Source organism: Petaurus breviceps, unplaced genomic scaffold (genome assembly GCF_028583685.1).
Source record: "Petaurus breviceps papuanus isolate PSGF00001 unplaced genomic scaffold, PetGlider_PUasm1.0 90977, whole genome shotgun sequence".
Classification (NCBI taxonomy): Eukaryota; Metazoa; Chordata; class Mammalia; order Diprotodontia; family Petauridae; genus Petaurus; species Petaurus breviceps.
In genome coordinates, this window is record NW_027187391.1 from 13,453,138 (window position 1) to 13,481,015 (window position 27,878).

The following is a 27,878-nucleotide window of genomic DNA, read 5'->3' on the forward strand; positions in this document are numbered from 1 at the left end:
TATCTATCTATCTATCTATCTATCTATCTATCTATCTATCTATCTATCTATCTATCTATCTATCTGTCCATCTATCTATCTATCTACCTGTATCTATGTGTGTATACATGTACACTCACACACTCAGTTGGGTATAGGAATTTATCTTACCCAACAGAGAAAAGGGATAAGTGAAAGGAGAGAGTGATAAGAGAGAGAGCAAATTAAGAGAGGCAGTGGTTGGATGCAAAACAGACATTTGAGGAGGGACAGGGTAAAAAGAAAGATAGGAGGATAAACTGAAGAAAATAGTTTGGAGGGAAATACACAGTTAGTAATCATAACTGTGAATGTGAATGGGATGAACTCACCCATAAAATAGAATGGTATAGAATAATGGATTAGAAACCAGAATCCAACAATATGTTGTTTACAAGAAACACATTTGAAACAAAAAGTCATACGCAATTAAAATCAGGAGCTGGAACAGAATCTGTTATGTTTTAGCTGAAGTAAAAGAGCCAGGGATAGTAATCATGGTCTCAGACAAAGGAAAAGAAAAAACAGACCTAATTAAAAGGGATAACCAAGGAAATTACATTTTGTAAAAAGGCACCATAGATAATAAAATAATTATAAAAATTTTTACAAGTTTCTCTGGTAAAGGCCTCATTTCTCAGATATATAGGGAACTGAGTCAAATTTATAAAACATAAGAGCCATTCCGCAGTTGATAAATGGTCAAAGGATATGAACAGGCAGTTTTTAGGAGGAGAAATCAAAACTATCAATAATCATAAAAAAGAATGCTCTAAATAACTTGATTAGGGAAATGCAAATTAAAACAACTGTGATGTACTACCTCACGCCTATCAGATTAGCTAATATAAAAGAAAAAGAGAATGAAGAATGCTGGAGGGGATGTGAAAAATTAGTTACACTGTTACACTATTGGTAGAATTGTAAATTGGTCCAGCCATTCTGGAAAGCAATTTGGAACTATGTTCAAAGGGCTCTAAAACTGTGCATACCCTTTGACCCAGCAATACTACTATCAGGTCTAAGCCACAACAAGATTAAAAAAAAAAAAAGGACCTATTTGTACAAAAATATTTATAGCACTTCTTTTTGTGGTGGCAAGGAATTAGAAATAGAAGGAATGCCCATTAATTGGGAAATGACTGAACAAGTGGTATATGACTGTGCTATAAGGAATAGTATTGTGCTATAAGAAGTAGTGAGGGCGGTGACAATAAAAGGATTTGTTGTGTAAAACTTGGACTTAGTCAAAAGGCTACACTCAAGGACATGGAAGGCCACACATGTAGCCTCGGAGGCATAGGTTCCCCACTCCTGGTAGGTAATCTAATCAGTACAATGATTCAAGATAATTTGAAAGGACTAATGATGAAAAATTGGATTTCAACCTCCAGAGAGAACTGGTGAACTCTTAACTGCAGATTGATGCATATTTTTCTTGCTTTTTTTCAACATTGCTAATATGGAAGTATGTTGCATAATTTCACATTATAATTGATGTCATGTGCTTGCTTTTTCAGTGGGTTGGAAAGAAGCTGGAGGGAGGGAGAGAACTTAGAACTCAAAATTTAAAGAAAAGACTGTTAAAAATAAGTATATTTTTTGAAAATTTAAAAAATAAAAGAATTTGACCTGGAAACCCATGCAACCTTTCAATTCTGGAGAGACAGGGAAGGAAGTGCCATTTGTGGAGCTGATGGTAATATATGATAGAACAAGACCAAATAGCAAAACTTAGAAAAGTGATCCACTACTATCACAAACTGAACAAGTATTTTAAGTGCCTACTGTGTGCAAGGCATAATGTTGTCTTCATATTTTTTATAAATATGCATATAATTAAATCCTTCCCCAACCTGAGCTAGGAGCAGTGGAACTGGGAGGTGTGTGAAAAATGTGGTGCTAAAACATCTTCGCTGCATAGTTAAGCTGAGTTTGCCAGCACTTTGGGTTTTGAGGTAGAGTTGGTTCTTGGCATTGTCTAATGGTAGGATAACTGGGTGAAGATGGTAGTAGAATGGGTTTGATCTGGGCATTGAAGATCACTAAGATATGCAATTATAAACTGTATTTAGAAGTCATGAACTCACATAGTTGTTTGCTTAACGATAACTTGTACAATATTCTTTACTGATTAACATGCTATAATAAAAGTTTTCCCTCATTTTATATGTATACACTACATGAGTTTGTTTTTCAGAAAACCTTGGACTACATCATGCTCCCTTCTAAGTGGCAGAATTATGTGGCAATTTTTGCTCTTTGTGCCTTCAAAACCACTTGTCTGGATACCTTTATTGCAGCTGTATATGAGCATGCAGTGATAATACCTTCAGAAGATTTAAAACCTGTTAACCAGGAACAAGCCTTAAATTTAATGAACAGAAATATGGACATTTTGGAACAAGCAATTATATCAGCAGCAAATCAGGTACTTTTTCCTATTGCTGTATTGTAGTAGAGTAGATCTGGACTCTGCAACCTTCACTGAAGGAAAACGACCAGAAACAGAAGCAGGAAATTCAGTTGTGGTTGCCATTGGCTACAGTACAGTATATCTCATCTGGTAAAGGTTTGTCAGTTTTAGTGTCTGTGAGCATAACATCAGTAAGAAAAGCTAACATAATTTTAAGTTGCATTAAGAGATGTGTAGTGTCCTCATGTTGGGAGCATAGTTCTGTTGTACTCTGTGCTGCAGTACTGTATTAAATTCTGGGCAACACATTTTTGGAAGGACTTTGATAAGCCAGAGAGCGTGCAGATGAAAAAAAGTAGCATAATGGAGGGGTTAGAGTTCATACCAAATGCCGAATAGCTGTTTAAGGGGCACGTGATAGGTTTCTGCAAGTATTTGAAGGAATGCCATTTGGAAGAAAGGTGTTAGATTTGTTTTGGTTGGTTCAATAGGACAGAAATAAGAGCAATGAGTAGAATTTGCAAAGAGGCAAAATTTATGCTTTGTGTCATGCAACATTTCCCAACTATTAGGATTACCTACAGTGACATAGGCTACACAGGAAGTGAGATCCCTTTAACTTGAGATTTTCAAATAGAGGCTGGATGAATATGTGTCTGGTATTCTTATTCAGGGATGAGTTGGACTACATGGAGGCTCTGGTTATTTCCAGCTCTGAATTTCTGTGTTTCTGCGAGTGGAAGGGGAAATTAATACTTAAAAAACAGTGTTTATAATCAAATTTAAAAACCCTGATTTAATTAATATTATATAGTTTCCAGGGATATGTAGAGAAAGCTATTTGTCAATACCCCTCACCCCAAATAACAATAAGATTAATTTCTTTAATAGTTGAATTAAAAAAGGTATAGAAATTCAGTAATTACTAGGAACCACAGATAATAGGGCTTAGAGGTCAAAAATATTTTAGTATCTATCTATCTAATTCATTCCCCTAATTTTATGAATAAGAAGATCAAAACCACAGAGTTGAAAGGTGGAAGGGCCAAGGTCAAACAAGTGGCAAGTTAGCAGAACTATATTCTAGAACTAGAACTAGCTCAGTTTTTATATCATCTAAGTCCATTAATTAAAAACAAAAAACAAAGCTATATGACATTACTGCTATGCTTTCATATTGGAATTGAGTTTCCTCATAAAATTCAGGGATTGGATAATGTGATCTCTAACTCTTAAAAATCTACAAATCATAGAATTTGAGTGAAAAATAGAAGAGACAACAAAATTAGTAGGGACAGGTATTGTGTTTGGGCTCAGTTTTAGAGATAGATAAACTATGAGACTGCTGAAAGAAAACTGATAAAGGAGCTGACATGGCACAAGAGTGGGTGTTATTTTGCCAACATTATTACTGTCATGAAGCTTATTTGGAATTGTATTAATTAAGTTTATTTTCAACAGGGTGCACATATCATTGTTACTCCAGAATATGGTATTTCTGGATTCTTTTCTGATAGACTAAGTATTTATCCCTTTCTGGAGGATATTCCACATCCACAGGTGAACTGGACCCCTTGTACAGACAACAACAGGTATTAAAATATAGTGTCTGTCCTCAGTCCTTCTTTTCTTCATCCTATTCTTACTTGACTGCTCTGCATCATTTTACACTCTTCACAGCTCTCTCTTCTCAATGCTGTCTCTTCTCTACACTGTTTTCTCTAGCCTCTTCTACCTGTTTCAGTTTCCTCTTTAGTCTCTTTTACTAGATATTTTCATCTGTATCATGCTTTCTAACTATAGGTGTACCTTAAAGCCTTGATCTGAGACTTCTTCTCTGCTCTCTGTAGTCTCTCATTTGGTGACATCTGCAACATTAATGGAGTAAATTATCATCTGTATGCAAATAAATCCCTGATCTATATATCCATCCTTAGTCTTTGTCAACAAGCAATTACAGCTTCATGAAACTTATATGAAAACCTGGTTTATTACAAGAAAAATGAACATGTATGTGGAACCGTAACACCAAGGCAATATTCACAGCACTGATGGCAACTAGGAATATGCCAGCGTAGTTCTGAATCACAAAATATAACAGACTTTCAATACAGAAGACAGAAGCAAAACATTCATTCAGATACCAGAACACCAAATCCCAATACCAGAAAACCAAATTTCATGACAAAGAAATCTGTACACAATAACACTGCAGAGAGCATCACCATCCCAAAGCCTTCCAACAAACAAATGCTCACAATGCTAGCTGTCTGCCTGCCTGCATCCTGTCTCTCCCTCTGCCCTAACTGCTTTGACTCATTTCCTGCCCCACACCTTCCTGCTTCACCTATTCAGCAAACTCCTCCAACCACAGGCTCCATGCTATTACATTCAGCCTATTAAGGGGCAGAGAAGATCTTCAAATTCCCATTACCATTATAGGAACCCAAAGAGTTCACAATCTATATAGAAGTTTGTATTTTTATGACATGAGGACAAAGGAAGGAGGAGATACCAGATGTCTCCACCTAAAGGGAAATGATATTGGAGGGGAAAAGGTGCAGTAAAGGGCAAAACCCCTCCAGAAAGAGAGGAGCAAGGTGATGGCAAAACCTACATTCTTTTCTCTTGGGAATTGCTATACCATGAAAATAGGATGGTATGCTTGTTTACCTGGTGTCAGCTGCACAAGCAGCTTCTTAACCTAACTCAGACTGCCTGGTGTTTGCCTTGACTCTTAAGGAGACACAGGGAGTTCAGTTTGAGATGCAAATAACAAATTATGTCAGCTTGGCGGGCTTTTTCCATAACACATTCAGGGCCTCCTGTATGCTCTGGAAAATATGGCAACTCAAAAAAACAAGTTTTAGGAGACCCATTAACAGTCCTTACCATCTCTCTCTCTCTACCTGAGCTCTAGCTACTTATCTCCAAATGCTTGTTGGACATTTCAAATTGGATGTTTTATAGACACCCCAAACTTAATGAAATAGATCTTATTATTTTTCCTCTAAAATTAATCCTTCTTCTGAATTTCTTTATTTCTGTGGAGGGTACCACCTTCCTCCCTGTGCCCCAGGTCCCACAACCTCAGCATTTTACTTGGCTCTTCACTTTCCCTCATCTCACATATCCAGTCAGTTGCAAAATCTTTTTTTTTTTTTTTTTGCTTTTTTGGAGGGCAGTTGGGATTAAGTGACTTGCTCAAAGTCACATGACTAGTTTTTGTGTTAAGTATCTGAGGCCAGATTTGAATTCAGGTCCTCCTGATTCCAGGGATGGTGCTCAGTTGAAAAATCTTATTGTTTCTACTTCTGACCTTTTCTTGATGAATCCAGGTTGGCTCTGTGTGATAAGTACTTCCTTTTTTAGAAATTCACCAACCATTCCTTGAATGATCCATCTAGAATTTCCCCAGGAATTAAAGTTAAGCTCACTGGTCTACAGTTTACAGATACTATTTCTTCCCTTTTTTTAAAAAAGGGGATATTTTCCCTTCCCCCATCTTTTCTGTAGTCTTTCACAGATCACTAACAGTGGCTCAGTAATATAATATTAATAATAATAATAGCTGACATTTATATGGTACCTATTGTGTGCCAGACATTGTGCTAAGCACTACAAATATTATTTCATTTGACCCTCACAACAGCACTAGAAGGTGGATGCTATTATTATCCCCATTTTGAAGATGGGGAAACTGAGGCAAACAAAGACTTGCTCAGGGTCATGCAGATAGTCTGTATCTGGGGATGTATTTGAAATCAGGCTCACGCTCTATCCGCTGTGCTACCAACTGGGCCATTCACCATGCATGGCTCATTCACCATTCACCCTCTTCTCCCCTCTTTGTTATCTCCTATCACTCTTATGCCTTTTGCCACTATCTCATCCTTCACCCCTGTCTCACACAAACAGGTGGCGTTACTTCGTACCAAGGCAAACCCCTTCACCTACTCAAGAGATCCCATTCTATCCCATCTATCCTATCTGCCCTCCGTTATTCACACTCTCTCATTTAACTGGTCTCTCCCTGTCTACTAGCTCCTTCCATACTGCTTACAAATGTCCCCATGATCCCTGCATTCTCAAAAAAAAAAAAAAACCAAACCCTCACTTGACCCTTCTATCCCCACTAACCATAATCCTATATCTCTTTGACCATTTGTAGTTAAACTCTTTGGGAAGGCTGCCTGCTCTTTTCTTACAATCCAGCTTCAGACCTCATCATTCCACTGAAACTGTCCTCTCCAAATTTACAAATTATCTCCTCGTTGTCAAAGCCAATGACCTTTTCTCAATACTCTTTACCTCTCTGTCACCTTTGACACTTTTGATCACTCTCCTTGACACTTTCTTCTCTCTAGGTTTTAGGACACTGCTCTCTCTTGGTTCTTCTGCCTATCTAACTCTCCTTCTCAGTCTCCTTTTCGGGATTTTCATGCAGATCTTGCCCTCTAACCATCCATGTCCCATACCTAACTTGAAAATTTGAGCAGAAGTTGGGGATGCTGCTATTGTTTCTTCTCCTTTTCTTCCTCTTCTTCCTTCTCTTCCTCCTTCAAATAAAAAAAAAAGCCTACCAATTGTCTATTTTTAAAAAAGCAGTTTTCTAAATGTAGTTATCCCCTTGCTCATTATGGGTAGATTGCTGTGGCTCATAATTGTTTCAGATATAGCACTAGACTTGGGGTTGGGAGATCTGGAATGGAATTCTAGTAATGTCACTTACTAGATCTAATATAGCCCTAGGATCATTGACTTAGATATAGAAGATTTAGAAATGGAAGAGACCTTGGTCTAACCCTTATTTTGTAAATGAGGAAACAGAGGCTTCCCCCCACCCCCACCCCCCAAAGGGGAAATGTTGCTCTGGAAGTTAGCAAAGAATCAGAATTTGAGCTTAGGATCTCCGACTCCAGCTCCCATTATTTTACGATATACTACACCTCTGAATCTCAGTTTATTTATAAAATGGAGATAATACTTGCATTACCTGCCTGTCAGTTAAGGAAAGTACTTTGAAAACTTGTAAGTTGTGTTTTATAAATGTGAGAATTAAAAAAAACAACTGTGTTGTTCACTCTGCAAATATGATTTAGTCTAAAAGATGACTTGAAAAGTTATTTGCCAGTAGGTGGCACCAAATAAATGTGTTTTCATTGGTTTTATGTCTGTTTCATGCTCTTCTTCACCCACTGCAATATCCCATTCCCATTGTATTAAAAGGAACAGAAGGAGTTAACGTAATTTTTGTCGGTTTGCTGTTAAACCCTGTAAAGCCTGATTTTTTAATATTTTATTAGGCCAGTTATTTAACCTCTACAGGCACCAATTTATTTATCTATAATAATACTTACATTTCTAAAGACTTAAAAATTTTCAGAACACTTTTCCCCCCACAACAACAACTCTTGTGAATTAGGGTTTTGTTTTTGTTTTTGTTTTTTTGGTACAGACTTGTAGGTTAATTGATACGGGGAGTCCCCTTTGAGGAACTTCTCTCTATGAATGCAGAATGGCAACCATCTTGAAATTTATATGCTTAGAGAGTTGCCCAGGGCCAGTGAGGGTTTAAATTACTTTGCCTTATCACATAACCAATAAAAGTTAGACCTACTTGAATCCAGGACATCCTAGCCCATCTAGCCATTATGGCATGCTATCTCTGCTGTGAAATAGGTACTGTGAGTACTATTGTCCCCATTTTACAGATGAGGTTAAAGATATCAACCTTTAGAGTTCAGTCTAAGACAAACAGAATTAGGTTGTGATTATTTCTCTCAAACTAGCAGGCATGCATGTGGAATTGCAGGTGGAACTGAACTTGCTTTGGGGTTAGGCTGCACAGATTATAAAGCCATGGAGCAAGGCAGTGCCCTTCATTTAGGATGTCTGGCCTTTTGTCAGCCAAAATTAGTTTCCAATAAGGAAGGAAGTACCCCTGAATTCAGGATGTCTGTACAAGCTTACTCCGATATTGTGGTTGTTGATAGAGAGGAAGGATTTTGGGTTCACTCAAGAGAGTATCACAAAGGATTATTGATATGATAGTACAGAAGGGCTCAAATCATCCTCTTGATTGACTAGTCCAGGTTTTCATCCTTCTTTGGATGTTGCAGGGCTCAAGTGGGTCTCACAAAAGTCTTTTTCATGACAACATAACTGAATTGGTAAGAGCTGAGACTCAAACCCACATCTTCTGATTCTTTTTTTTTCTTTTTTTTTTTTTGGAGGGGGGAAGGCAGGGCAGTTGGGGTCAAGTGACTTGCCCAAGGTGACACAACTAGTAGGTGTTAAATGTCTGAGGCCATATTTGAACTCAGGTCCTTCTGACTCTAGGACCAGTGCTCTATTCACTGTGCCACCTAGCTGCCTCTCATCTTCTAAAGCCAATTTTTTTATGAGTTGGGTCTAGAGAAATTTGGCAACTCTAAGAACAGCATTATCAGCCAATTAAATTACCCAAGGATGCTAATTTATTATAGAAAATTTGGTCTGTTTGAGAAGACCAAGAATCCCTTTTCTCACATGCTTCTCTATCCTTCAGTTTCATTTTATTATATTAGTTCTGATTATCTCTTTACTGTGGCATATAACACCACATGGTATTAATGTCACACATTTATACATGCTTTATAATTTGTGAAATACTTTCATAATAACAACTACTTGCATTTTGAGTTAGGTAGTGTGTGCTGTCATCCCACTTAATAGTTGAGGAAAAGGTCATATCTTGTAAGTAGCTGAGCCAGAACTAGAATATGGGACTTCAAATTCAGTGGAATTACCTTTGGGACTTAACTTTTCTGTTTCAATTTTCTTTTCTGTTTCTTTATTCCTTCCTTCTTTTCTTCCTCTCTCTCTCTCTCTCTCTCTCTCTCTCTCTCTCTCTCTCTCTCTCTCTCTCTCTCTCTCTGTCTTTCTCTCTCTGTCTCTGTGTCTCTCTCTCTGTCTCTCTTTGAGGGTGGGAGTGGTTGTCTGTCTGGGTCTGCAATTTTACCAGTTTGGGAAAATACTGTTTATGAAGACTTTCTCTCCCAATGTGCTCTATCAATTGATTCACAATTTATAGTTATAAAGAGTTGCTTGGAGCATTGAGAGGCCCATGGTCACATAGCTGGTTTATGTCAGAGGCAGGACTTGAACTCATATGTGATTGACTCCAAGACCAGCCCTTATTCACTATGCCAAATCTTGCTTCCTGGGACCTGCTTTATCTCTTTCTCAAAGAGCTTTGCCAATCTTTGGACACCGCATTGCCAGAATTTTCTCTTAGTGTATACGCTCTTTCAGAGTCATGTAAATTGCTAGCCCTCTTTTGAGACTATTGCTCATTAAACTTTTCTTTTATCTTCTTTATTTTTTGTCCTTCTCCCTCTCTTTTTGAATTGTCTTTTTGTGGATAAGACAACTTAGTGTAGTATCACTTATTTTCTGTTCACAAATGTATTTTTAAAATTCTGAACTTAAGAAATAAAACATTTACATAACAAAGTAGAATAGAAAAAAGGATTGCACAAGACAATGCAAATCTGTTATTTACAACTTGCTTTTTCCTTTTAAATATATAATAAAGTTATTGTATAACTTACTTTATAGTGAACTTGGGTATTTTTAATAGTTAAAATGACTTGGTTGGTCAAAGTTGCAGTATCATTTTTTATTCATCAACTGTTGAATTTAGTGGATCCTATTTTTTTCTCCCATTAAACATATACTAGATTTGGCAGAACACCAGTACAAGAAAGACTCAGCTGCATGGCCAGGAGTAACTCCATCTACGTAGTTGCAAATATGGTGGATAGAAAGGCATGTGATCCCACAGTGGCCAAGTGTCCACCTAATGGCTATTACCAGTACAACACTAATGTGGTATATGATTCGGAGGGGAAATTGGTGGCTCGTTACTATAAGGTATGAATTAGTTTTTAAGTAGTTTAGTAATTGATTATCAAATAGTAATTTCAATAATAAAATAGGTGGCAAGGGAGAAATATCGATGATTAGGATTATTAATAAGGATAATTATTATGTCAATAGCAATAGAACTTTAGAAGTAATTTTATCAAAGTCATTTACCCACATTGCTTAACTTTATGTTTGCAAGTAGTAGTATAGCAATTGGAAACAGTGTCCTGGTCAGGAAGGGCCCTACAAAACTAAAGCTGTCATCAATATCTCTTTGAAAAAAAGTCACCATTACAATGAGTTGGAATGCATGAGAAACAGAAGTTACTACTATGTGTTGAAATGTTGTTGTATTTTACCGATCTCAAACAGTGAGAATGGTAGTACAATGTAGTGGATAGTGTGTTGGACTGAGAGTTCACAAGACCTGGATTCAAATTTGCCTCTAACTCCTGTTACTTGTGTAAGCCTGAGTATGTCACTTAACCTCTACATGCCTTAGACAAATGCCTAGGATTGATCTAGAAAGCCATTTAAAGGTACTGATCTTTGTTTTAGTAGAGGAAATTCACACAATAGGAGTTCTTTATGCTGAGGGAATCATAGATTTTTTTTAACATGTTTATGTATTCATGCAGTAGAATGGGAAGTTTATTCTACCAAATTAGAGAGATCAAAGTGTACTTGTGCACAGAAAATTATAATTAAGTATTTTTTATAGTCATTAAAATCATCTTTGGATGAGGCAGTGTAAATCATATCTTAACTTTTTTTTTCCATAGGATGCTAAAGAATTGTGTTTTATTTCTTTCACTATAAGAGGAATTATATGGTGCTATAATGCATTATCTCTGTTTTCCCCAGAAGTTTTCATTCTGTTTGAGGCAAAATCAATACTATCTAATCACTATAAGCTTGCACTAAGCCCACATGTTAAGCATCTACATCAACTTTCTTATAATTTTTTGTATGTGTGTTTATTACAGAAATATATGTTAATGAAGGAATTCCAGTTTGATACCCTATTGGACACTGAGTTGGTGACTTTTAATACAACATTTGGAAAGTTTGGCATTTTAACAGGCTTTGACATACTGTTTCACGACCCTGCAGTAATTCTGGTGGAAAAGTTGCAAGTGGATACAATTGTGTTACCAGTAGCTTGGATGATCAATTTACCACATTTATATCCTACTGCATTCCATGCAGCTTGGGCTATGGGAATGAGAGTTAATTTGCTTGTAGCCAATATCCATAACACTGTTAATCAAATGACAGGTAATTTACAATTTCTAAAAGATTTATGAATTTCCTGTAATAAAGCTCTCAGACATCAATTTTTCTAAGTGACATGCAGACCCTAGTAAAGTATTTATTTGCTAACTTAAAACTTTTGAATCAGCACACTTGGGATAGGCTATATTCAATTTTGATTTTAATTTCTTTAATAGCTCTCTTCTTTGTTTTTTTTTTATACTTGGATACTTAGTTTGTCATTTAATATAGACAAAAGTTCAGATAAACTTTTTACAATACCTTTCTCCCTGTCTGCTTCCCTTCCTCCTCATCCCAATCCTGAAATCACTGGCAATGCCGCTATTTGTTCAATATTTTAAATACTTTGTGAATGACAGTAATTTAAAAAGCTACATAACTTTTTTTGTACTTTTCTAATCGAAAAAAAATCTTTCGTATTTGCTGTTTTCAGGGAGTGGTATCTATACACCAGAGTCTCCCAAGGCGTATTATCTTGATATGAATTCAGAGAATGGAACGCTGCTCCTTTCACAACTGGACTCACATCCCAAGCCTCCACCCCCAGTGAACTGGAGCTCTTATGCTAACAGCATAGAACCTTTCTCAACAGAGCAAAATGAGTTTAAAACCTCAGTAGTTTTTGATAAGTTCACCTTCAAAGAACTCATTAACGAAACAGGAAACTACACTGTTTGTCAGAACACGCTGTGCTGCTACTTGAGCTACAAAATGTCTGAGAAGAGAGCAGATGAAGTTTATGTTTTGGGGGCTTTTGATGGACTTCACATTGCTGAAGAGGATTATTACGTACAGGTAATCATTTTTGGGAGGAGGAAGTTAGATGGAAAGATTGTTAGAACAGTGAGATTTATAAGAAAATAGTAAATTATGTATTAAATGTTAGTCTTTAAAGTTTGCATGTATTTTTAAAAAACGAAAAAACCTCTAGTATTTATATAGTGCCTTAAGTATTGCAAAGCATTATGTTATCTCATTTGCCTCTCTCTGCAACCTTGTGAAATAGGTGCTATTATAATCATACTCATTTTATAGAGTAGAGAATCGAGTCTGAAAGAGATTGGGTGACTTACCTAAAGTAACATACCTAAGGGTCTGAGGCAAGATTTGAACTTAGATCTTCCAGAGGCCAAGTCCAGCATTCTTTACTGCACCACCCAGTTGCTTCTATGCACTGAACCTGGATGAAGAGCATTGTAGTGTTGTGGAAAATAGGGTGGCCAGAAAGTCAGAAGATCTGGATGTTAGTCCATGCTTCCTTATTAAATGCAGTGTGACACTGTATAAGTCATTTACCCTCTCTGGATCTGTTTCCTCATCTAGAGTCTCTTCACAACTGCAATTGGAACATTTTATGAAATAAACAGCAGATGTTTAGATTAAATAGATTATTTCAGTCATTATTTTAAGACGCTACGCTGCTTGCTTAATTAATTTGTATTAAGTTTATTGTTTTTATTATTAAATTAACAAAATTAACTATTTAATTATTCGCTTAATTAATGGAATTAATGATTGTTATAAGTATAATAATTTCAGGTTTCGACAGGGAGGGCTTAGAGTCTTGTTCCATTTCTTAGAAAATATGTGTGAGTATAAATTTCAGATACTACCTGGATGGAACTATGTACTGTACTATTTTTCATAAAAGTTTTACCAAGTGAATTGTAAGAGCCCTAGAAGTATTCTGGGGCAAAAGAATGACTTAATCAAATAGGGAAGCTTGATTACTTTATTTCACAAAAGAACAAAAATATTTTATGCCCTTGAATGTTGTATAGAGTGATAATTTGATCTGCATCTATTTCACCCAGATTTGTACACTGTTGAAGTGCTTAACAACTATGTTAGAAACTTGTGGGCAGCCCGCTGAGAATGCTTCTACGTTGTTTGACATGTTTTCTCTCAGCGGCACATTTGACTCCCAGTACGTTTTTCCCGAGATGTTGCTGAGTGGAAATCAGATTGCCTGGGAATTTGAGGTAGGAATCTTTTCTGTGTATTTGCAGATAATTTCTTTGTGAGATGAAGGAATTGTTTGTGCAGTAAACTAAATGAAAGAATACTGTCATGCCCAGAAATGTCATAAATATCTTAGAGCTAGTAAGGGGTAAAGTGGCATTTGAGGAGCACTAGGGAGTACTGTGATATAGAAAATAAGTCTAAGTAAAAATGGTAAGCCATAAATTAGTGCCTGTTTACATGTGGGAACAAAGCAATAAATCATTCATCGTTCTGTGATTATTTGAAAAGTAGTCAAATTAATCTTCCAGCAAATCAGCAAAACTAATCAGTATATCCTCACTCTAATATCAGTGTTCTCTCTGCTGAGTTACCTAAACTTTATATCTCAATCACTGTTTTTACAATGCTGGAAATAGGAAATTTAGATTTGGAAACATAACTTTTAAATTTTCTTTTGCTTCAGAGGAGAGACTAGAGTAATGGTTATAAAGTGTGTATAATGTTCGGGGAGGCATATTTCACCTCAGCGTAAGCTGCTGTTGAGAGGCAGATTGGCATAGGCTAACACCTGTCTGATACATGCTGGCTATGTGACCATGGGCAAGTCACTTAAACTCTCAGTGCCCTGTTCCAGACATAGTGCCTGGGCAAATTATTTAACCCTGTTTGCCTCAGTTTCTTCATCTGTAAAATGGGCTATAGAAGAAAATGGTAAACCACTCTAGTATTGTTGCCAAGAAGTCCCCAAAATAGGGTCACGAAGAGCCAGACATGCCTGAAAAACAGCTGAACAACAGCTTAATGTTCTGATCAGTTAACTGCTTTTGATGTGTATTTGCTTTTTAGAATTTATAATATATCCCATATTGGCAGTTTTAAAATCCTGAGTGCCTTACCTAAATTCTTAATGATTCACAAAATAAGCCACTTTGTTCACTAATGTTATAATTGCACATGTAATCAATTTAAATTGTAAAAGTTTCTCATTTAAAGAAGGAACATATAGTTGCCACCAAAGTGTGCTGGCACTCTAACTCATATTATGTAAGATGTCCTCTATTACATTGCATTATATTAGAAGCTGAATATTTTGGGGCGGCCAGGTGGCGCAGTGAGTAAGAGCACCAGCCCCATAGTCGGGATGACCTGGAATCGAATCTGGGCTCACATACTTAGCACCATACCCAGAAATAACTGGCCGTGTAACCTTGAGCAAGTTACTTAACTCAAGTTACTTTTAATTGCTTTAAAAAATAAAAGACACTGAATATTTTAATTTTGTGCCTTTTATATCTGTGTATTTAAACAACAGTGCAATCAAACAAGGTGTGATACAAATTTAATATGAAAATATTGTTATAAAATTATATCAACAATAAATGTAATTTCCACTTGGTTTCACTTTCTTAAATTATACTTTTGATGGATTTTGCATATTTAATATAAAGTGATTATTTTAATTTTGAGAAAAAGCTATTACATCTGAGGTTTCATAAAATAGGGCACTATGAAATATAAAGACAGTATAAACATTCCATTATCATTTAAAATTATCTACTTCATGAAAACAAACGTTGTTATCAAGGCTTTCTGTGAATGGCCTTTTTCATGTAAAACATGCCGAAATAGAGTTATAATATATAATGAAGTTTTTGTTTACTGTTTTATTCTTTGACACATGCTAAAGGGCAACATTTTCAGTTTTTCTTGAAATGTGTGTTATTGAGGAGTGATAGTGGGCTCATCTGTGTATTCTATTTTCTGGGTATCATCTATTGAACAGTATTGAAAATACTTTCTAGAAATGAAACGATGGGTATTTGTGATGTGATGAGAGACTATAGGCAGCCCAACGGTGAGGTGAACAAATCAAGGTGTAAACAGTTTTCCTGGAATATCTGTTAAATATTGTTTCTTATAACTATGAGACTGATTGGGGGATTCACTCTTTGAAAGTCAAGGGTCAGCATCTTCAGAGAATTGTAGCACAAGTGTGGACTACAGTAGTAACCAAATTTAAACAATTCTGTAAGTTCAGTATTTTTAATCACAATTCTTCTTATCAAAAAATGAAGATTGTAAGTTAATTATTCCAAATTTTCATCAGTAAGTCATTGAATGCATTTTGTAATACATTTTTAAATCAAATTGTTTATATAGACTGCTTTGCTTCCTCCAAAAAATGTATTTGCTTGTTGCCCTGTATACCCTAGAGGTAGTCCTTTCCTCTGTTATTTATTATTCTCATCTTTTGTCATTTGCCAGTTTGTGAATAAATAGAATGTGAATAGAAAACCTATGGTTGTTTTGATTTGCATTTTTCTTATTAATAATAGTTAGTAATTTGGGACATTCTTTCATATGACTGTTAATTTGAAATTCTTCTTTTAAAAATTGTTTGTTTATATCCTTTGACCACTCATCATATCTGTCTGTCTGTCTATCTAATCTGTTAGTTGTCTTTGTGTCTTGGATTTCAAATCCATATCTGAGAAATTTGATACAAAGATTTTTTTCTATTTCACCATTTCCCTTCATATCCTAGATGCATTTGTTGCAGATGCTTTTCACTTTTACATAATCAAAATTATTTTATCTTTAATAATTGCCTCTGTCTCTTAGAGATTTAAGAATATATCTCCTATCCATAGCTATGTAAGGTGCATGATCAGTTTCCGTTTTAATTTTTTATAGAATAGCCTTTGAAATTAATGTCACATATCCATTTTGAATTTATTGTGGAATATGGTTTAAAATGTTGGTCTATGCTTAATTTCTTTCATAATGCTTTCCACTTTTCTTAGTAGTTTGTTTTGGTTACATGTATTAGTTACAGTGGTTTCATCATAAGATGCCTGGTATTGTTTTCATTTATGTTTTCTTCCATATATAATACATATTAACAGTTAACATATAGCATATTGTATATGTTATATATTAACAGTTAACATATAACATATCACATATTATAATTAACAATTGACAACCTTAATATTCCTGGCTGTAACCCATAAACCATTTTAACCCATTCGTCATCAGTTTTTTGGTTCAAGAGTTTGGAGATATTTTGTTTATAATATCATGTTGAGGTATGGTCAATTTTTTATTGTTAATGGAAACAACTCTCATTTTTTGTTTGTTTTTGGATAGGTTTTAAATGATGGACGCATAGTAAACAAGAATGGTACATCTGGACCTCTCTTAATGGTGACTCTATTTGGAAGGCAGTATGAGAAGAATAAACCAAAAAATGCTTCAGTTGATCTGGAATACGCATTATTGATGAGGATAATAACTATGGTTTTTGTTTTGTATTCAGCAGTTTGGTAGGAACTGCACAATATTATATTGCCTACCCATTTATTGTTTCCTGACAGTAAGAACATATATGTTTGGATAGCTTTCCTACCCTAAAAAATTGTTAGGTGAATGCCTAGGTTAGTATAATCCCCACCTTTCTCTGTAGTGTTGAGCAATTATTTAAGTCTATCAAATGATACAGTAATTGGAAAGTACTATGGGAGAATGTACCACATGCTTATAAAAGCAGGATCGTTGATGCTACTTGCTGAACTACATCACTACTGTTACCAAGTGCACCTTGCCATTGGCAGTGGGAGGTCAAAGTTTGCTCTTGACGTTTACGGTCTGCTGGGCCTCAGCTGCCACATCTATAAAATGAAAAGGTTGTTCTCTTTTATGTGTAGATGACGTCTTAAACAGAATGCCCTGGGACAGACATCCCCTCATGCCATTCTCCTCACATCCCCGTGAGGTGAGCAATATGAGCATCCTTATACTTCAAATGTGGCGATTGATGTTCAGAGACGTGAATCATAAAGTCTTGAAGTGAAAAATGGTCATCTGTTCTAACCATTACCTTAAACACGGATCCTGCTTTTATACCATCCCTTTCAAGTGGTTCACAAACCTCTGCCTCATGACCTGACCACTCTCACACAGTCATTATGTGGTAGAGTCAGTAATTGAAAATTGCCTTTTCAAAGTACATTTTATATTGATTTTGTTTCATGTTTATGTTATTTCATATTTGTATTGTTTAGTCTTAGCATGTATTAGGACATTGACTGTGAGATGAGTATCCAGTTTCTCGCTATTTAAGAGATCCGGGGTTTTACTGTCTTGGCAGGCACTTGGGCTAATGTCTATTGACTTCTGAGGTAAATTGCGCTATTTTAACTGTGTTTTTTTATTGCCTCTTTGGTTTGTCACATCTTTCTCTATACAAATAACAAATGCTAGTGCTTCTTTGAATAGATCTCAAATGAGTCCCTTACTACAATTACTAGAGTAACAGAGTTCCTTACTACATTTCCTTGAACAAATTCACTTAAGATCTATGTATGAAATCTGCCTGCCCCTAAATGGCTTCTCCATCATTCACATGAGTCCTTCATTGCTGTACAATATTAACAATTCCTTTTGCTTTTTTATTACAACCATAAGGTTCAGACTAGTTTTTAAATAAAGTTTACTAGAATCCTGTTAAATATAGAAAACAAATACAACTGTCAGACTGTTCATCAAAGAAAACTTAATAAATGTTATGGAGAAACATACCATCATAGAAATCCTTGTTTCTTTTGTTATTAATTGATTGGTTCTATATTTATTAGATTCTTAAAAATTAACTAGGGATGATATTTACAGATTCTCTACAAAAATTCAGAGGGCTTTATAATTTTATTTTTCCTGTAGATGAGCTTTTTTACTTTCTCAGTTTCTCTTTGGCAAACTTTGTGTTTCTTTGGCAGTGCCATCTCCTTATTGGAGTCTATAGTAAAAGAACTTTGTATAGATGATATGTATTAACTAAGCCTTTATCTAGTTCTGACCTTGTCCAAAGTTCATTAGGAATTAATAACAACAACAATAATAATTTTTGTCTTGACCTGTGTTTCCATCAGTGTAGGGAACTTCTGATGAGAAAACTCTTTTTAACCAAAGTAGATTCAAAAGTATTCTACTACCTATGATCTTATAGAGTTGCCTGGGGGCACTGAGAGGTTAAATGACTTGCCCTGGAACCAGTTATATTCCAGAGGCAGGACTCATCATCATCATCATCATCATCATCATCTAGTAATAATAATAATCCAATTTTCACCATTTTTGATTGAATTCAGATAAAATTAACTCAGAACAATTTCTATTCTATGTTTAATGATCTATGGACAGTTGCACAAGTGAATAAAGTAACTTTTTTGTAATTAGTTAAAAAGTATCAGGATATAAGTTCAGATTGTTGGGAGGCAGATTCACTGAAATACTTTTTGGGATTATTATTAACAAAAGTAGATAGCTACATAACTTGTGGTTTTAAAAGTACTGTTTGTGTTTAATCTCAATTTTTTTTTCTTTAAATTTATTTCTTTTTAGTTTTCATCAGTTCCACAATTCCTTGAATTTCAAATTTCCTCCCCCTCCCTCTCTATTCCCCTCCTCCCCCATGGTGGCATGCAGTCAAATATAGGATCTACAAATACCTTCACATTAAACATTAGTCAAGTTGTAAAGAAGGATTATAACCAATGGAGAACTGAAGAATTATAATCAATGAGAAAGAAGAAACAAAACGAAACAAAAAAAAAAAGAGACCAAGTAGTTTGCTTCAGTCTGCTTTCAGATTCTGTAGTTCTCTCTCTGGATGTGGATATCTCTTTCCATCATGAGTCTTTTGGAGTTGTCTTATAACCTTGCATTGCTGAAAGGAGCCTAGTCTATCAGAGTTAGTTGTCACACATAAAATGTGTCTGTAATTGTGTACAGTGTTCTCCAGGTTCTGTTCTTCTCACTCAACATCAGTTTATATAAGTTTCTCCAAGTTATTATGAAGTCCGTCTGCTCCTCATTTCTCATAGCACAGTAGTATTCCCTTACATTCATATACCACAACTTGTTTAGTCATTCCTCAATTGATGGGCATCCCCTTGATTTCCAATTCTTTGCCACCACAAAAAGAGCTGCTATAAATATTTTTATACATATGGGTCCTTTTCCCACTTCTATGATCTCTTTGGGATACAACCCTAGAAGTGGTATTGCTGGGTCAAAGGGTATGCACTTATGGGCATAGTTCCAGATTGCTCATCAGAATGGTTGAATCAGTTCACAAATCCACCAACAATGTATTCATGTTCCAATTTTTCTGCATCCTCTCCAGCATTTATCATTTTCCTGTTTTGTAATCTTAGCCAATCTGATCTCAGTTGTAATGGTAATGTAATTTGAATTTGAAGAAGCTTTTTTGTATTGGCAAGTAAGCAGGTGCTTAGCACTTAGTAACTAATCAAACCTCTGTGAAAGAAACTGAAGGTATGAACCCCTGTTCCTGACGTGACAGGAAGGGATTGGCTAAAACAGGAAGTAGCTAATGCTGTGTGTATATAAGGAAAAGCCCCAGAGAGGAAGGGTCAGAATTTCTTGGGACCAGCATCTGGAGGCAGAACTGCTACAGAAGAGAATTGAAAGTTGAGAACTGAGTCAGATCTTGGAGCAAGCTCCATGGAGGCTGAGTAGGAGGCCCAAGAGCACAGGTGCCCAGGAGCCCTCCCACTCCTTCTCCCCCCAAGCTTTATAAAGTAATTCTGATTTTTTTGAACGAGCTGCAGGAGACTGAGGAAGCACGATCGGGATGCTAAGACTTTGTTTGTGGCTTGGTTGAGCCTTAAATTCCCAGGAACAGAACTTGTGAAAGATTTGAGATGGACTGGACCCTGTGAATTTCAGTGTGGAGCAGGACTTGCATGGAGAGCCAGACAAGTAACTTGGAGCTATCTGCCTTTGAATCCAGGGAACTGTTTGGTGGATTCAGGTAGGAGTTGCCTGCCTTGAATCAAGATGAAAAGACCTCTCCGTGGGTACAGAGTAGTGATGAAATTGTAGTTTACTAGTGACCTAGGTGTGGAGGGTCTGTGTATTTTCTAATGATTGTACTTAGTGATTAATGATACTTAGTAACTGATTGCTGAATATGTGACTGAGTTAATTTAGTGGGCCCCATGAGTGGAAGACTTTGACTATTGTACTTTGAGATGATTGTTCTTGGTTCAAAACTTTGTAGCCATTATGGTGGAAACTGTATGGCCATTTTAATGATAAGCTGTTGTGAATACTATATTGTGATTTTCTGTGATAAGTTGTAATAATTGTGAATGCTGTACCTTGATTTTCTGTGAATGTTTTGCTTTGGTTTGTTATGAAATAGAGTATTCACTATACTGTGTAATCAGAATCTTAAAGGCTGTTCATAGTAGCATTCTTCTGGAAAGCTGCTCTTGCATGACGTTATACCAGTGAGATGTGGTACCTTAGAGTTGTTTTGATTTGCATTTCTCTAATCAATAGTGATTTAGAGCATTTTTCATATGCTTATAGATATCTTTCATTTCTTCCTCTGAAAACTGCCTGTTCATATCCTTTGCCCATTTATCAGTTGGGGAATGACTTGTATTCTTATAGATTTGACTCAGTTCTCTGTATATTTTAGAAATGAGACCTTTATCGGAGACACTGGTGGTAAGAATTCTTTCCCAATTTTCTACTTCTCTCTTAATCTTGGTTACATTGGCTTGATTTATACAGAAACTTTTCAATTTAATGTAATCAAAATTATCCATTTTGTATTTCATAATGCTCTCTAACTCTTCTTTGGTCATAAAATCTTCCCTTCTCCATAAATCTTAAAGGTAAACTATTCCTTTCTCTCCCAGATTGCTTACAGTAGTGTTTGATCTCATTTGATCCTTGAAACAGCTCTATGGGGTAGGCACTAGAGATATTATTTTCCTTGTTTTCCAGACAAGGCAATAGATTCAGAGGGGTTAAGTAACTTCCCATGTCATACAACTAGTGAACATTGGAGGTGGGATTTGGTTAGTTCTTCCTGTCTTTATGTGCACTCATCATTTCACTATATTTATATATTTATTTGAATGATATTATTCTATAGTTATAGATGTGTTCCTTCATAATTGGTCATGTATTCTTTGTTTTCTTTACTGTCCCAACTAGAATATAAGCTCTCCAAGGGCAAGATTTGTGTCTTATGTTTCTTTTATATCCTTAAATAGCATACTCATGTAACAAAAAATAAATAAATGATTGTTGACCAATATAAATATCCAGGACTACACCTTCACGGAATCAGAGTCCCAGAGTTGGGAGGGACTTCAGAGGCAAGATAGTACAACTCATATCTCAATAAGAATTGCCTATCAAAAGTGGTCATCCAGCCCCTGCTTGAGGATCTCAAATGAAGGGGTTCCCAAACCCATCGATGAATTGGGGGGCTGTTTACCGTGTTTCCCCGATAATAAGACACTGTCTTATTAATTTTTTTGGACAGAAAAACACCAGAGGGCTTATTTTCAGGGGAGGGCTTATTTTAATGAACATTGACAGCAATTTTAATAAACAGGTAAATGTGAACAAAAAAATGTACCTTTATTCAATAAGCAAATCACTGGGGAAGAACAGGATGACGCGCTCACTGCTGCAGCTCTGATTGGATGCAGCTCGGAGCGCGGCGTGCGTTTCACGGGGGGGGGTGCATACAGAGGGTACCGTAATGTAGCATGTAGCGCAGGGGATCACCTTCACTACAGTAGCAATCTCAATAGGGCTTATTTTCGGGGGAGGGCTTATTTTAGAGGAATCTTACACAGTAAGGGGAGGACTTATTTTCGGGATAGGTCTTATTATCGGGGAAACACGGTATTTCAAGCATATGAGGACTTTCTCCAGAAGAATGGGCAGAGGAGAACAGTTTTGTTTTTTTTTTTCCCCATTGGCTATGAAGGTGATAGAAGTGTCGAATAGCATAAGACCAAGTATAGATCCATGGAGCATGATAGACCTCCTTCTAACTTCATGTCAGACTATGAATAACTGTTCTTTGGGTCTGGTCATCCTATTGGTTTTGAATCTACCTGATTTTACTGCCATCTAGTGCATATTTTCCATAAGAGCAGCATTAAAGACTTTGTCAAAGGCTTTGCTAAATTTATATTGATAGTATTTACCTAATTTTCTGGTCTAGTAACTGTCAAAAATGGAAATAAGGTTAGTCTCCCATCATATTGATTATTTTTGTCTACCACTTCCTTTTCTTATATTCACCAATAATTCCTTTAATAATGTATTTTATAATTGTGCCATAATTTGTGATCAAAAGGTGACATTATGGGGAGTACAGTGGGAAGACTAATAGATTTGCAGTCAGGATCTGGGTTTGAATTCCCACTGTGTTTCTTACTACCTTGGGCAAGTCACTTAAAGTCTGGACTTCAATTTTACTCATCTGTAAAATGAGGGAATTGGGACTAGATGACTCCTAAAGTCCAATTCAGCTTTGCTCTTAAGTTCCCTGGGCTATGGTTTGTCAACTTCCTCTTATTTGAAAACCAGGAATTTACCTTTCACATTCTCTGCGATTTTTCAAAGATCATTGACAAAACCACAAGGAATTATATCTCCCAGTTCCTTATGAAACACAGGGTGGGTAGCTACTACTGTTTGTTTGTCCTTCATTCTCAAAGAGGACCATGACATCAGGAAGGTGATACCATGACTTGCAAGTGAATTGGATTTAATTGAAGGAGGGATGTGCAAAATCTTTAGCCTTGCTTTCTCCTCCAGCGCCATCTGGGTCCAGTGGCCAGATATGGATCAGGACAAGGAGATGGCCCAGGATGCAGTGGGTAACCTTGGCCTTTTCAAGCTAAGATCTGTAACAGGTCTCAGTTTGACTGAAGCAAAGCCTATTCAGTGATTAAGGCTTAAGAAGAAATGAGGCAAAGAATGACCTCAGGGTGGGTGACACATAAATGGACCACACTCTTCATTTCTCTGCTAGAGGTAGTATGGCTTGGAGGGTGTGATATCTGCACAAGGTACTGGAAATGACCCCCAGAGCTTGAGCTACACATTTTTCTACACCAGTTGGATGCAAACTGCAGGTGCAGATGCACTGTCCATTCCATTTAATTAATTTTATTTCTAGAAGCATTTATTTTTAAGTACCTGCTAATATGGGGCAGTGAATAAAGTGTTGGAATTCAAGTCAGAAAGACCTGTATTCAAATCATCCTTCCAATAGTTACTAGTTTATAACCCCAGGTGAATCACTTAACTATTCTCAGTCTCAACTTCCTCATCTGAAAAATGGGGATACTTTTGTCCTGATTCTTCTTTTAGAATATAACTAATGTGGAAATATGTTTAATATTTGTACATGTATAGTCTATTATTGTAATAATTGTATATGTATAGCCTATATCAGATTGCATGATGCCTTGGGGAAAGTGCTGGGGAGGGAGGGGAGGTTTACAACTCAAAATCTTATAAAAGTGAATGTTGAAAACTAAAAATAAAATAATTAAAATTTAAAAATAAGGATTCTAATAGCACCTATATCACAGTTTTTGAAAGGATCAAATGAAATATCATGTTAATAGTGCTATATAAAACCTAGCTGTTACTATTATTGCTATTACTTTGTGCCAGATCCTATGCTATGTGGGTTGTGATACCTATATAAAAATGAAAGACTCTTGTCCCTTAAGGAGTTTACATTCCATTAGGTGGTGCAGAGTGGGGGTGGGAAAAGAGAAAATGTCTATAAACCAATAAATTAAAATATGACTTAATTTTGGGTAGGGAAGCACCAATGACTGGGGGGAATCAGGAATGGTATCTTATAGGAGACTACTATCCTTCAGCTGAGACTTAGAGGTATGGAGGGATCATAAGAATATTCCTTGACTCTGTATACTTCCTATATTTTCATGATGCATTTACATTTTAGTGGTATAAATTATTTTCTAAAAATATTATAATTTATCATAGTTGATCTAGCCCCAACCAGTTTGGGTCTCAAGCCTTGCTTCCACTCTTGGCTCCAAGTAATTCACTTTCAGCTTACTCTGAAATGATTCACTAAATCAGTCTTAACTTTTTTGTGTGTTTCATAGACTCTTGTCAAACTGGTAAAGCCTATGGGCATTTCTCAGAATAAGGTTTATAAATGTATAAAATAAAATACATAGGATTACCAAGGGAACCAATTATATTGAACTATAGTTATCACTATATATATATATATATTTTAAAAATACATGAACTTCAGGTTAAAAACTCTTGATTTAGATGAAGAGAAATTTAAAAAAATGAAATGTAACAGCATTAAAAGTTTAAGTGATTTGAGCACAGCCACTTCTAGTCATAGAGTTTTAATCTCTAATCCCCAATTCTCCTGGACCATTCCCCTTACACTCAATTTGGAGAAATGTTTTCAAAGGTCTTTTGGTATCTGAGTGCTCCTGAGTTTCTCTGAGATAATAGAGAGTGAGCCAGCTCACCGTGACTCAGCTCACCTTGTCCTTGAACTTTGGTGGTAGTGATCATCAGCTCTAACTTCTGGCCACCAGCCAGGCAAAGTATAACATTTCAATATTTTGTTAAGCTGGCTTTGGGGAAAATGTAAGTGTACTTCTCCACGGCCCTTCTTAATGTGAAGCAGTAGAAGACTGTGGGGATAGGGGGAGGGGGAAAGCTGGAGGACTGAGAGAGAGACAGAGAGAGACAGAGACAGAGAGAGACAGAGACAGAGACAGAGATACAGAGAGGGAGACAGAGACAGAGAGACAGAGACAGAGAGAGACAGAGAGACAGAGACAGAGAGAGACAGAGACACAGAGACAGAGAGAGACAGAGAGATAAGAGAGAGAGAGAGAGAGAGAGAGAGAGAGAGAGAGTATCCATTTTTTTTTCACCTGAGATCCAGAGAATCTAGGAGGAAGACAGGTAAGTGCTGAGCAGTTGGATGGTGCATCAGCAGGGATTTCTTTCCTCTGTGAAAGGTTTTTCATTCCCTGAAAAATTGCAAGAAATACACATGAACATGTGCAGATATGCATCATACGCATCCTGATAAGTGCAGATTTTAATAAATCTGAGGTAATTATCCCAACATCAGAAGGTGGTATTCCATAGTATCAATTATTTAATATCCATATTAATACTACATGCATTAAGGTAGTACAAATATAAAGTATCACTTGATAAAGCTACTTGCACTGACTGACTAATGCATATACAGACTATATTGCATATGCACAGCATGTAGCAGTACTAGAATGCTGTTAATACAATAGGAAATGAGGTGAAACAGCAGAAGACATAGCTAACACATAAGTTATATACAACACTTAATATTATATATAGTTACATTCAAAGTATATAGAATTATATGAGTTATGTTTACATGCTTTAGTAATAACATTTGGTTATTAGTACTGTGATTTGCTAACTTTTGCACATTTTCTTAAGGTAATTGTTAGTGGCTAACTAGAAATAATTAAATTCAAGATATATTTATATATTTTGCTTTTATATATTTATAATATATATGTATGTAAAATCTACAAATATCAACTTACTAGAATATATATGTATATGTACATATATATATGCATATATATTTAAATATATACATCTATCTCCTAGAATAATTAAATTCAACTAGATGAAGAAAAGGCCAAAAATCTAAAGGAAAAAAGTGGTAAGGAAGGGACCTAGTAGTAACACCTCAAACTGTGTCACAAGGCAGCAATAACCAGAGGCAACTACATGGCATGGTGTATAGAGTATTGGATCTGGAATTCAAATATGATCTCAGACATTATCTGTGTTACCCTGGACAAGTTGCTGAACACTTCTGCCTCAGATAAACATTTATATATAACACCTACTAGATGTCAAGCACTGTGCTCAGTGCTTTACAGATGTGTTGTTTGAACTTCACAATCACCCTACAAGGTAGGTGTGTTAAAATTGTACCTTCTTCTGGGACCGTTGACCACTGCCCTTTCCCCTCCCCCCCACCACACTGCCCTCTCCTTCTGTTAGTATAGTAAATTTATAAGTAGCCAGTATAATGGGGGCAGTAACAGGAAATGAGATTGCAAAGAGGAACCTAGAAGTCATGTACAATCCAACCCAAAGATCAACTTATGAATTGTATCATATATTAACCAAAATTCACTTCCTGGCAATATATGCTGAATCAGCACTAGGCACTACCGTTGGGGTTCTGGTCCTGTGATATGTAAATTCCAGACAAATTTCAGACCTCCAGAGTTCTAGACCAGCAGAACATCAATCAAAAAGGTGCACATAACTTTAAGATAATGACTTTAAAGTTTTTTTTTTTTAGGATGATTTGGGTGGAACAGGTAAGAGTCTATTTCTCCCCAAAACCCTATACAATTGAGACCTCAAATTCCTGCCCTCCTGAGCACTTTTCCTTTTCTAGCAGGTCCATGCTGCCTAGTGCACCCAATTCTAATCCAAGGTTATGTGAGTGATACTTTCTGCCTTTTCCTTTCCTATCCTCTTCCTCATGTTACTTGTTTCAATTGTCCTATCCCTCTCATCTGACATCTGTCTGTATCTCTTTTGCTACTTGTCTTTGTACCCTCTGGGCCTAAAGGGTGACTGCCACCCTGTTTCCTCCTGCCAATCATGGACTTTCCCAGTTAGTACCCAAAGAGTCAAAGAACTAAATATTCCTGCTCCCATTTCATTATTTCATAAATTATCAAGTCAGTAGGTACTATTCCCATTTACCAGTTTAAGAAATTAAGGCAACCTGAGGTTAAGTGATTTGCCCAGGGTCACACAGGAAGTATCTGAGGCCACATTTGAACAAAGGTCTTCTTGACTTCAAGTCGAGCACACTATTCATTGCACCATTTAGTTGCCTCAGTTTCCACATCTGTAAAATGTTTATAATAGCTCAAGGTTGTATCAAATGTGATAACATGTAAAGCTCTTTGCAAACTAAAAAACACAATATAAATGCCAGCTATTTTTAGTAATCAGCAAAACTAATAATGGTTTAAAAAAATAGAAAAGTTCATCAGTGGAACAAAATAGGTACACAACATTCAGAAGGAAACAAATGCTGTCACATATGTGTTTGATAAGCCCCTAAGTCCCAGATACTATGGTAAGGGGTAAGGGCTAATTATTCCTCAAGAACTCCTGGGAAAATTGGAAAGCAGTCTGGAGGAAGTTAAATCTAGATCAACATTTTCACACCATATACCAAGCTAAGCTCCAAAAGGATACAATTTAGGCATAAAAGGTGAAGTAAGAATGTTAGAGGAGCAATGAAAATAATATATTTCATGATTATGACTGGGGGAAAGTTCATGAGAGAATAGAGGGATAAAAAGAGTCATAGGATGAAAAATAGATAACTTTTACT

The 27,878-nt window shown here is 36.1% G+C and overlaps 1 protein-coding gene across 1 annotated transcript in view; it reads left to right on the forward strand.

Moving 5' to 3' along the window:
* The window catches only part of LOC138153235 (pantetheinase-like), a 25,289-nt gene extending 7,128 nt beyond the window's left edge, over window positions 1-18,161 (forward strand). The window contains exons 2-8 of the mRNA XM_069077367.1: window positions 2,219-2,449; window positions 3,896-4,026; window positions 10,159-10,351; window positions 11,332-11,623; window positions 12,054-12,415; window positions 13,435-13,602; window positions 16,736-18,161. Of these exons, the coding sequence (XP_068933468.1) occupies window positions 2,237-2,449; window positions 3,896-4,026; window positions 10,159-10,351; window positions 11,332-11,623; window positions 12,054-12,415; window positions 13,435-13,602; window positions 16,736-16,915 (1,539 nt within the window). The 5' untranslated portion in view covers window positions 2,219-2,236 and the 3' untranslated portion in view covers window positions 16,916-18,161. The remainder of the gene's footprint in view (window positions 1-2,218; window positions 2,450-3,895; window positions 4,027-10,158; window positions 10,352-11,331; window positions 11,624-12,053; window positions 12,416-13,434; window positions 13,603-16,735) is intronic.
* Window positions 18,162-27,878: the final 9,717 nt, after the last annotated feature.